Source organism: Herpailurus yagouaroundi, unplaced genomic scaffold (genome assembly GCF_014898765.1).
Source record: "Herpailurus yagouaroundi ecotype Mexico unplaced genomic scaffold, PumYag 28, whole genome shotgun sequence".
Lineage (NCBI taxonomy): Eukaryota > Metazoa > Chordata > Mammalia > Carnivora > Felidae > Herpailurus > Herpailurus yagouaroundi.
Genome location: NW_024412376.1, coordinates 133,176,678 through 133,189,053, shown reverse-complemented (window position 1 = coordinate 133,189,053; position 12,376 = coordinate 133,176,678). Strand labels below are relative to the sequence as shown.

Sequence of the window (12,376 nt, the reverse complement as noted above, 5' to 3'; positions counted from 1 at the left end):
ATTAGTGGCAGGTCAGCAGTGAGTTAGTTATATCCACGACACAGCTCTTCCACCTGGCACAGTTTGGGAAATGGGAGGACTAAACCCCAAATTTGCTTGATATTTACCAAGGTCAAACATTTAGGACTGGGAATTAGACAATACCACTCTGGACTTCTGTGTCACCTGTCCCTGTGCTCTGAAACTCTTACCCACAGTTCTGAATGGCTGATGTAAGTATCTAAAATTGGCTGATCTCCAGGATAGTATTTTCTCCCCCAGAAAGGCAGAGAGGAGGGTGGGGAGTAAGATGGAAAACACCCCTTTGGGTCGGATCAAACCCATAATTAACTGACCATAATTTATGGAATTGTTAAAGCTGTAAAATCCCAGCATGTTAGCTACACCCCTCTCTTTCTCTGCCATGGAGAACCCAGTGGAACAATGGTTCCACTGTATTCTTTAACCTCTACCCAGTGTCTCCTGTGGTCCCTGCCTTCCTGACTTGGGAAGACACCACGGCCCTTTTATCTAACCCCAACGCTCAACTGCAAAGAGAGAGAATGTTTTCTTACATTTTTTTAGTATTTTTTTTTGAGAGAGAGTGAGAGAGAGACAGACACAGTGCAAGTGGGGGAGGGCAGAGAGAGAGGGAGACACAGAATACAAAGCAGATTCCAGGCTCTGAGATGTCAGCACAGAGCCCAATGGGGGGCTTGAATCCATGAGACGGGAGATCATGACCTGAGCCAAAGTCAGATGCTTAACCGACTGAGCCACCCAGGCGCCCCAGAGAGAGAATGAGTTTACTTCACCTCCTGCACACACGACTCCCCCACAACATGACTGCATTACACCTAATTCCAAAATATTCTGAACCAAACCTCAGGTCTATTTGAGTAATGCTTTTAAATGAAAGGACAGAAAGAAAATAGATTTCTGATCTGGCAATTCTTAACACTTGTTTTTTGCTTCCTAAGGGAACTAATAAACAAGTGGGTGATGTTCTTCAATATTTCCTTATTTTTAAGTCAGTTGCCAAACTGGGCGGTTCAAAGACACTGAGTTAGGAAACGAACATACTTTCTATTTATATTTATGTATCGGCCTTTAAAATTTTTAACATGCTATATATGCTTTATTTTGAAATATACTTTATTAGTATACTAGGACATGTATGTGTTAACCAAGAAGCGTGTACATTGGTGGATACATTCTCAAAATTTTTTATCAGTGGGCTGCACGATTAAAAGGATTTGAAGATATTGCTCTAGCTAACGATCTCACTATCTTTTGTAAGCCACAGACATGCAGGAATGAATTCAAAGGTATAAGCAAAATTGGTACCTTTTCAAATAGTAAAAAAAAAATGGCTTTGCAACCCAGAGAAGATCTTGCCATAAAGATGACTTTACTATGCAGCAAATCTAAAGTCTCTAAGAGGCAGGAAGTGCCTGCTTTGCCAGGGGCACAAATAGTTTGAGATCTGCTTAATTACTGGTCAGTCTTTGATCTTTTCCTTTCAGTTTACAGTTGCTCATTTAATAGGGAGCTTGCATGCTAAAAAGAGAAGATACCTGTTGAAACTTAACAAGAATGGCAAGAAATGAATGGAACAGAAGAGACCACTTGTTCAGTACTACTCAAGTCCAACCACCGAAGGTATCAGTTCACTTTCATCTTTATTACTAACTAATAAAACACATACAACAAAATCTTTAAAAATACAAAAGCCGCTTTTAAAAAAAGAGGGCCACATTTTGAAGAAAACTCAGGCTCACGGTACTTGGCCTATTTCAATCTTATTGCACCACGTGTGGAATCTTTTTTATATGGACAGAGACATCTTTGAATAGGGCGGTGGTCTTCAGGCCTCTATCTCTTAAGATTGGACTTAAACATAGAACAAGGCTAGTAGTTTATCCTGAAACTTCTGTGTGGTACTGGAAGGGTAAGGACACCCTGTGCATGCCTGTTTTTTCAACTTTTTTACCTCACTGGCCAAAACCATACATATACATGCGTGCATGCACGCGTGCACACAGAGACACCAGGAAGGAATGATCTGCAGTTAGCTTGCAAGGAATATGGCACAGTACCTGGGATGCTCTCTAATTTCCGTCTGAGCTCTTCATTTTCTTGTTGCAGTGAAATAACCTCCTGCTCCAGCTCTTGGCATCTAGGACAGTAGCCTTCCTCTTCCTCCTCCTCTTCCTCCTCGGGCAGTGTAGAAGAGGACGGGTGACCATGGGATTCGGATGTCGCCGGGGAGGTCCAGCCACCTAGTGTATGCACGGGGGAGGTTGACAGAGGATCCACGTCGGCCAGGTGGCCATACTCACTGACTGATGAGGTGTTTGGAGTTGGAAAGCTCCCCGAGAGCAGGTAATTTTGTAGGGAGTCAGTGAAAACCCTCAAAAAGGCAGAAGTTTGTTGTTTCCTTTGCATATATTGCATGTCTATGTCTACATTATCTGATGTCTGACTGTGGACCCCTTTCCCGACGTGACACTGTTCCTGTCTCTCAGTATAACTCGAGCCTTCCTGCTTGACACAAGAAATCATGGATTGAGAATGGTTGGAGTCCAGTAGTTTTCCTCCACAATTTAAGAGACTAAGAACTCGACTGCATTGCTGGGCAAAGGCATCCAAGATCATACGACTCTCTGAAACACATGAAAAAACACATCAGAGACGGACAGCCAAAGACAAGGGTAAGTAAGGTCCTCAATTTTGAGGTTAACATTCAAAAATGTTAAAATTATGTATTTCTACTCTCCATCCCAAACCAAGGTAACACAGTGAATGTACTTTTAGTAGGATGCATAGCTTCCTGTCATTCTGCAACCAGAGGGGTGTCTGAAGAGTCATTCCCAGTCCCTCATTCTGGGAAATGGCTGCACTGTGACTTTGGGCACCACAGAGAGATTTCCCTCTCTGTGGCATTAACTGGCCTGTACAAGTCTGAACTCACACCTTTGGCTTCATTAAGATCCTTACTCTAACGAATTGAGCCAGCTACCGCAGACTCAATTCCTCCTTGATAGGAGGGCTTACAGCAATCATTACTTCTATTTCTGGAGTGCCCTCATGCCCTTGCTATTAATCAGGTGATACAATCCCTGACGAGAGTACGTTGCTTCCAGATGCAAACTGGAGAAGAAAGATAAGTCTTTTTGAAGAGCTCACTAGACATCTAAAGTAAAACAAAGGATGGCCTATAAGGCAAAAGATGATGAGCCCCAAAGCAAAACTGTGTTATCCAACATCTGTGTTCACTATTCTTTCTCTTCATTTATCTATGAACTTGGATTTCTTGTCAAGGCCAATATTTAGGCCAATCCCTACAAGTATCATGTAAAAAGCAGTAGTGCTTCTTCCACGAGCCTCTTCCGTTAGGTTGCCAAATCTTTTAAATGGCATGTGTCCAGACTGCTGGTTAGTTGACATAAATGTATTCTAAAGCATACTAATTGTCAATCAGTGAAAAATAAAAAGCAAACGGAAAACAATCAGTTCAAACAACCAAAAACACCTCAAAAATTGTGCAAATGTGATTTAATTCTGTCAGTCTTGGATCTTGAAAATTCACCCTAATGCAAATATCACGAGGTGCAGCCTCTTCTTTCTGGACTACCACCCAGAATGGGCTATTTATAAATATACAGAGATACTTTATAGGGCTTGTATATAGCTATAGGATGCCTCTCATTTCATCTCTTCCCTATCCAGAATAATGGCAACAAACAAAATACTGTAGATTTTAGATGCCAATAAGTATTTATGATAGAAATTTAACTAGCTACCTACTGTCTCTGAAAATGTTGGCTCTATCTTTTGCTCAGGGGAAAAAACTTTAAAAATGAAAAATGGTGAAATGTTTGAGGGCTTCTATGGGAACAACAAAATATTTACTGAATGCATGTGGGTCCTCTCATAAATATATAGATCTTCATTTGTAACACTGGACATTGCTTTGGCTGCATTCTGGGTAGGCTGAGAGTCCACGGGACTACTTTGTTCTTGCCATGGTGCTTTCCTATGCTTAGGAGCAGTACCACCCTTAGACATAGGGAGGGGGGCCCTGCCCTAATCATCCTCCTCCATCCCTTCCCCTCCCCATGGTAAGGTACCCAAGATCCAGGAATTCCTTACTTAAACTGCTTCGAGGGCCTGTGCTGGACTCTTCCCTGAGCCATCCTCCCAAGGATAGACCATGGTGCCAGAGCCTGGAAGTTTGGACGGGGGCATCCATTCGTGTGTATGTGAGGCTCCTCCTATTAGAAGATGAAACTGGGGGTGGGGAGAGAAGGCCATGGGCTGGCTGAAAACTCCAAAGTCAGATCTGGTCATTAAGGTATATTTGTCAGGGGAGGTGGACGGAACATATTTTATTTAATAGTTTGTTAATTATTTAGATATATGGTATGTACGCCTGCATCTGTACTCTTGTCCTAAATCCCACAAATATTAGGCACAGGCCTGTTTTTTACACAGTGATTTTGAGTGCTGAAGAAGAAAACCAGATGTCAGGCATAGTTTCAGGCTAGAATTGATTGATGGGCTGGGAACTTCACTGAAGCAGCAGCCAGGACAAAGTTCACTTGCTATACTAGAGAAAAGGGAGATGGATATAAGAAGTATCTTTTACACACCAAACAGTGGAATTGATGCCTCTGCCCCCTGCCAGATGGAAGGGAAGGACTGAGCCCCTGATTTAAACCAAAAGGTAATGGGGAAAGACCTTAAATATTTGGGTATTAATTCTTTACACTGACCAAAACCAAATAAACAAAGTAAACAGCTGAACCATAAAAGTGGGAAGCCTTAAGATGTTGCACAGTGGTCTTCATTTCCGGGTTTTTGTTTTATTAGTAAAATCAAAGAATGTTATTGATCACGAATTTTCAATTCTAGCACACTGGCAGTTTTCATTCATTTTAATCCTATAATCCCATTCTAGACCTGAAGTCGTATTTACTGTTTGCATTTTAATCAGCATGGCCCTAACTGATTTACAGCCTATACACCTTTAACGTAACCTTGATGAAAGGAACAAAATATGCAAAGAAAGGCTAAAATAGAAGTGGCTATAAAGAATTGCTCAAATATATTTGTTCAATGTCCTAAAACACACTCAGTAGCTTTAATCATATTGATACATCACATTAGAGTATAGATTTTAAGGGAAAAAATCTGACTTAGGGACAAGCATGATTTGTTTTCTTAATTGAAGGATAAGCTTGTAATATGCTGAGAAAAAAATCATTATGTAATACACTACATTATGAAGATAATGTATTAAAGTGCACCCAGAGTATCAGAGAATAGCTACAACCATAAAACACTTCTTGCCTTCAGTTTTTACAAATGCTTCATTCTGAATTTGTTCTCAGAATTGATAGATGCAAAAATAACGACCATAAAAAGTTGAATTTCTCCTTTTTGGTACCTTAAAATATTTAAATACTGTTTTAACGTCAATATACGGAAAGATATGATGAACAATATTATTATTATTACACTTGGCAGAAAACAGCAAATCTTTCTACCTACTACATATTGCAGCCAGCAATACTTTAGCTTTCCAGACAGAATATAATTAGAAATGCAAGTACTGTGCAATGCTCATTATCGCTAAGAAATGGAGAAAAGTTCTGTTTTCATATGAACACAATTGAATGGTCACTGACCCATGATTCTTAATTGAGCAAAGTATGAACATGTATTTTGAAATTTTTTAACTGTTTTTTTTTTTTCCCTAGTTACAGAATGCTCCACTCAAGAGATGGCAGGGAAGAACACCAACAGTTTACAAAGGGGCTTTAAAACTACCTACTTTATTCTTAACTTCTCTAAAATTAACACCACAAAATATTCATACAGCACAACCACGAAGCACTATAAAGTGACCACTTGTAATTTATTTTGCTCTACTGCACAATCTGTTGGGATAGTATCATGTTGGAAATTTTGCCTAGTCTGATTCCAAAATCTGAACCCGTGATTATTTATAATTAAAAAATTCATTTCTAGAAATTCTTCTGAATGTAAGTGGTTTAAGCCATCCTACATCTGATAAGTGAATAAGAAGAGGGATGGGAACTCGGCAATCAAACACAGGCGCCTTACTTTAATGTCCTTCTTTGTAAGTAAAGCCTTGAATGGAATTTGCCCATCACAGCACATACCCAAGAGTATTCTGTTACTATGAAGGAGATCACAGCCATCGAGATTAGTGGTAACCTTTTGATTTTAGCCCAGCGGAGGGTGAAATATATTAATATTAAAAATGCAGAAGCAGAAAAAATTTTTTGTGACCTATTATCATGTATCCATACATTATATCTACCAAAAGGATTTCCAGCTAGTTCAAAATAGATGATTTCCTTAAAACATTAATATAACTTCTTAAGAGAAGACTTCAAGGCACAGAAAATAGAAGTTAGAAAATAAAAGCATCTTTGGAAACATCACCCTTGTCTTAAATCAATGAACTATGTCTTAAAAAAAAATGCCATCCAATTTTTTTTCATAATGGCAAACATCAAAACAGGATGCAATTTTTCTAAATAAATAAATCAATGATGTGTCAAAAATTAACAGATGAGTTAATATACTTGGTGCTATCAAAACCAGATGGTGCTTCCTAATATTCATCCTGCTCAGTCAATCCCTGAATATTTTCTGGACCATCGGTATATAAAATAGGATGCTGCTATTTGTGATGGCAAACAAAAGCAATCATGCCTGCCAAGCACATACTATAACAGGCAGCATTTCAGCTCTGCTAGACAGAAAGTAATTAGAATGCTTTTAATGTCCAAAAGAATGATGCTGATAGGCTGCCACAGATGTGTAGATTTATGAATATTTATATGGTGGTTTATAGCTGACACTTTTATCAGTTGAAGAAGATAAAATATCTGCCTGACTCAAAAGCTTGACAGTCAGGTTAATAAAATCTCATTAAAGAGAATGACCTATGCAATTATATAGGATTTATTGTAATTCATTTTTGATTGTACTCTGCTTAAAGATGCAATTTCCCATTTCCTGATGCCAAATTTAGGCTGCATATCAAGATCTACGTGGGTTTTAACTCTAAGCCTCCCACAGAGGAAAAATACGCTTTTAAAACCATGGTATATTACCCCTTTTAGGGAAAATTATACTCTTCATGAGATTTTATAAGAATGCTGAAAAATCTATTTTTAATCACATTTCTCCTCTCAATGGTTTATGGCTTTTAATGGGAAATAAGATTCACTTCAACCTTTTCATCTTTTCACTGCCTTTACGCTGGACGCTCAGTTTTATCTCTTCTGTCCTTGACTCATTTCATCACATCAATGTTTTGGCTATTTTCAGTCTATTAGGTGGCCCTTGAGGCTACAGTAACACTTCTGTGAGGGTGCAACAAGCAACTTACCACCTCCTCCAGCCCCCTCCTCAATATGCTTAAATGGTGTCTGTCTGTACACACATGCTCATTGGTTCAAAGTGGAACCACTAGTTCCTCAAAGAGCCAATCAGCTCTTAAGGTGACTGTCCCTCTGATGGCCACTCACATCTCTGTGCTGGGTTAAGAGATGGGTTTGTCCATCAATGATTAATATTATGACCACAATTCAGGATGTCTAGTACTATGGCCTTTTTTTTTTTTTTCTTTTTGCTGCCAGACCATTTTCTTCATTGCATGGAAGAAACCTACTATCCAATTCCCATTTTTCCAACAAGCAAATGGCATCCTGCCCTTGGTGCTATCAAGCTTACTCTTTATGACCTGAAAGAAACAAAGAAAGAAAGAACGAACGAAAGCAAGTAAGCAAGCAGCCTTTAAGAATAAAAGGTAATAAAAAATATAGGGAGTTTCAGGGGTATCAAACAAAGCCCCTTTTCACTCTTTTAGATTCAGTGATGTTGTGATTTCCACCTGGGGATGGAGACAAAATTAGCTAAGAAGAAACACTGAAAGAGTACATTTACAACAAGGTGAAAAAGGAAAACAACACCCACAAACTCCTTGTGAATGAAAGACAGCAAGGACACTGCCAGAGTAGGAAGGAGCATGGAAAGGACAGCAAGTGGCTGGTGCAGAAAAAAGAAACAATGCAGGAAAAATAGCAGGAAAAAGCAAGGTTAAAACTATGGATGAAAATGGCAATGAGGGAGCAGATTTATAGTGTGTAAAAGGAAATAAAAGATTGAAAGACAGCAAAGACTAAAAGGAGAGAGCAAGATGAGATTAAAGACTGAACAGGCAGATAAAAAAGGGGAACCCTCCCCCAGTAAACATGGTGGAACTAAGGTTATGCAAGGGAGTAAACAAATACAGAACATGGGAAAAGAACCCAAACTGCTGAGAAAGAACATAAAAAAAGATAAAGATTAAGCAGAACTAGGGAATAAACACGGGCATGAACTAAAAGTAGTATAAATAAGACTCCAAACACAGAGAGAAAGAACACAAACCTACTACTAAGAAGGGGAGAACACAGAAGAAAAATGAGAAAAATGGAAGTGGATGGGTAGCCTAACAATGAATATAAAAACACAAGAGAATATTGGGTCAAGGGCAACTGAAAATAAAAAACCCACCCCACCAACAATAAGACCCCTACACAAGAACCCCACTCAAAGCCAACAAACAGCTCCAAATCAGTGAGACATGTGACAGAACAGTAAGTCTTCACTATTACCTGTAATTAGATTTTCTTTCTCAAAACCAATCCCTCATGTGTCAAAATATTGACAAACAACATAACATTAGCATAGGCGTCTATAACTCATTTAGAGACAATGCTCACATTTTCATTAGGACAAAAACCTTGGACTCACCCATATGCAGAATTTGGGGGGTTCTAACATACCAAAAGAGGCCTGAGCAGGAACTTTTAGTTCTGATAAGCGAGATAAACGCGGAGGGCCCTTGGGCCAGGCCCCCAGGCTACGGCTTTTCTACCAGCCCACCTCCCATAGCTTAACCCGCAGGAGAGCTGGCTTTTCCCAGGGGACCTCCTGCAGCCTCCCGGTGGAGAGGCATTTCTTCAAGGGGCAGGACAGATGCTCGGGAGGCTCGCGATCCCGGGGTGCAGCCCCCACCCTCCTGGTGGGGAAGGGGTATGAGCGGCGGGCCCCGAGAGCCCGGGGTGGGGGTGGGGGTGGGGGAATCTTCTGGGCTGGGGGGAGGGGCGGGACGTCTCCTTCCCTAAAGTCTGCTATAGAGGCGAGCGTCAGGTCCACCCGCGTGGCTGGTGCAGAGGAACCCGCTGTCTGACACGGTTTGGGACTCTGGGGTGGGTGGGGAAAGAGGGGCAGAGGGAGCGGACAGCGCGCGCATGAGAAACACAAGCGCACAGAAAAAAAAAAAAAAAAAAAAAAAAAAAGAACCCAAGAGCCAGCCGAGTGGACCGCGACAGAGTAATAGTGCACCAAAGAGGTGATTAAAAAGATAATCAGAAGGCCAGGAAAGAGAGAGAGAAGGAAAAACGAGAGGAGAAGAAAGAGAGGTAAATGAAGAAGTGGAAGGAAAAAGTGAAACAGCCGAGGATAAAGGGAAGGCGTCCCCGAGCGCCGCCAGAGCAGCCCCAGCCTCTCCGGGAGCGGCCGTGGCGGTCACCCTGGGGTGTCCCGCGCGCGGCCTCGGCGCCAAGCCTGCTTCTCTGACCCCCGCCCGAAAGACCCCTGCCGCCGACCGCCACAGCCCGGCTTCCTGGGCGCGAAGCCGCAACCGAGCGCGGAGCCACCTGTTAGGAGGCGCGCGCGCCGTCGGAAGCTCCGCACGCGGCGGCGGCGGCGGCGGCGGGGAATCCTCTAGAAGTTGCTGCCCGCGCGTGGAGGCCTCAGGGGTGCGCTCGGACGCCCGACTCTCTCTCGGCCCGGACTGCACTCGCCCCTCTCCACCTCTCCGCTCTCCCCTCACGACCCTCCCGCCAGTCCGGCGCGCGGAAAAGGTGTCCGCCATGCCCAGCTTCTGGCTCCCGGGCCCCCACCCCTCCCCGCGGCCGAGCGGGAAGGAAAGTTGCGCCCAGGAGTTGGTACCTGCGCTGAGCTCCAGGCTGGCGCCGTCGCTGCCCGCGCTGCTGCTGCCCGCGGCGGCCGCCGGGCCCGGGCCATACCTGACGACGGCGGCGAAGGACGAGGATGATGAGGCGGCGGGGGACGCCGGCGGCGGCGCCGGAGTCCTCAGGTGGCCCTGGGACGCGGCGGGCGTGCACGATGGAGACGACGACGACGCGGCGGCGGCGGCTGCCCGGCCGGGCCCGGCGGGGTAGGTGCTCTGCGCCTGGAACTGCTGCGGCGGCGGCGGCTCGCTGCTGCTGATGGAGACGGCGGCGTGCGGCGCGAAAGGCGGCGGGGGCGGCGGCGGCGGCCGGACGTGCGGCAGCTCCACCAGGGTGGGTCTGTCGTAGCGCTTGGCCAGCGCCGGTCTCTTGCTGGGGAACGTCTTGAGGACGCTGTAGGGGCTGCGCTGCTTGTAGATTTTGGGGACGCTGGGCCCCTCCTCCGCCGGCTGCATCTCCTCCTCCATCCTGCGCCTCGGGGCCGGTCCCCGGTCGCACGCCCCCTCCCCGCCGGGCGCCGGGCTCCGAGGGTGCCTCCGCCTCCCGCCCGCCGGCTCTGCCCGAGTACGCGCGTGTGGGAGGGTGTGTGCCTGTGCCTGGGCCGCCGCCGCCGCCGCCACTGCCGCCTGTCGCTGAGGCTGGCATAGCTGAGCCCCCGCGCGGGGGGGCTGCCGCCCGAGAGCTGATTGACAGGCCGCCTCGCCAATGCCTGGAGGGAGAAAGGAGGTAAAGAGCAAGTGTTTAGGGTAATATCTGCTAATGATAATGGGGGCGGGGGCGGGGCTTGGCGTCGCCGCCGCCGCCCGTGGGGTCCGCGCGCCGGGTGTGCGCCTCCGACGGGGGGAGGGAGGGGGAGAGCCGGATCCCGAGGGCGCGCGGGTAAACAGGGCGAGGTTCCGGCCAGCGCGAGACTTTGGAGCCCCACGTGCAGACTTGAGGCTTCTGCCGTTGCGGGCGGGGTTAAGCTTCGGAAATGAGCCCCTGGCGCCCCCTACGTGACCCCAAACTCTCGGGGTTGCACAGAGGGGCTGGTAGTAGTTGGGGCGGGGCGTGTGTCCTTTGGGAAGGTATCCCCACAGCCAGTTGTTCTGCCCACGGGGAATTGCTCCCCCAATCTTCTGTAAAGAACGTCTTGAAGGTCCTGATCCATGGTCGCTGCGCGTTGTTTGCACTTCTCGGGGTCTGCCCACATGGTCTTTGAGCTCATGCATATCACAAGGCCGCACAGGGCGTCGGACTTTTACGTTATTTTATTAATTTCCCATAGGAGCCCCGAAAGTGTGTAACAGAATCATTTACTCCATTCTGCAGATGAGTAAACCGAGGCTCGCGAGGTAATTGCCCAAAGCCAGACACTCAGGGAATGTGTAGTCGAGTGCAGAGATGCATCCAGATCATTTGAATTCATATCCTCACTCCTTCTCATGGCACGTAGACTGTCTGTGCAATTGAGGGAAAAATATGACCAGATACCTCCCTTTGGGATGGTGATTAGATAGTTTCAACAATGTCATTTGATATATACGTAAATGTGCTTGTAGAACCAAAGCGGCCTAAGAGCTTGCCTCCTGCATCGCCCACTGCATCTGGGGCCACCAGGCCAATGTTTCTGGAAGACACACAATTTAGTAATTATTTGAATGAGAGAAGAGCCTCTGTAGTCTGGAGGAGGATCCCCATGGAGTAGCGCTGTCTTCAAATCTAGAGGAGTGTCCTGGCCTCTCCCAGAGGCTCCTTGGAGCAAATCAGCCTTCCCCTAGGTCAGCTCCAATGCCAGCATACTCCTTCCCAGGAACATTGGTTGCCAGCCGTCAGTCTTCATTTTCCAGGTTTAGGATTCTGGGTGCATCTCCTCTCTGATATATGACTCCCCTCTCTCCACTCTGAAGTTAACATTTCTTTTCAGTTTTCCTTTTAATCTTGGGAAAGTGACCCATTTTCTTCTGTGGGTTCAGGTCTTTTCCTCTTATTTCCCATATCTCCCTTCTCTTAGAAGCCTTCTCTCCGTTGGTTCAGCCTCTGTGTTCCTCCACCTAGGATAGTCTCCCTTTCTCCTGCAACCTCCTCAGATCATGCTGTGGGTACCCCCCCCTTCCATTTATTAGAGATGAAATAAATAATGCCATAAATAAAAGTATTTGGGAGTCCAGGAACTGTCAGGGCTGATTAGGGCATAGAGGACATTTTCTTTCTCATTATGCAAAAGCATTTCATGGGGAAATAAAAGAGGTTTCATTGTAACTCATGCATGTCATATTTCAAGGAATTCAAGATATTAATCATATTTAACATTATTTGCAACGTTTCTCCCTGGCTTCTGAAAACTGCTA

General features: G+C 45.2%; 1 protein-coding gene across 4 annotated transcripts in view; it reads right to left on the bottom strand.

Annotated features, from left to right (window-relative positions):
* BEND4 (BEN domain containing 4) overlaps nt 1-10,637 on the bottom strand; it is a 38,891-nt gene extending 28,254 nt beyond the window's left edge. For 3 of the 4 annotated variants that reach the window (XM_040484831.1, XM_040484857.1, XM_040484850.1), the window contains exons 1-3: nt 10,024-10,637; nt 4,135-4,272; nt 2,079-2,645 (exon numbers count right to left, since the gene is read on the bottom strand). In XM_040484831.1, the coding sequence (XP_040340765.1) occupies nt 2,079-2,645; nt 4,135-4,272; nt 10,024-10,513 (1,195 nt within the window). In that variant the 5' untranslated portion in view covers nt 10,514-10,637. The remainder of the gene's footprint in view (nt 1-2,078; nt 2,646-4,134; nt 4,273-10,023) is intronic. The other variant, XM_040484842.1, reaches the window with a different exon arrangement.
* Between the last annotated feature and the right edge of the window lie 1,739 nt (nt 10,638-12,376).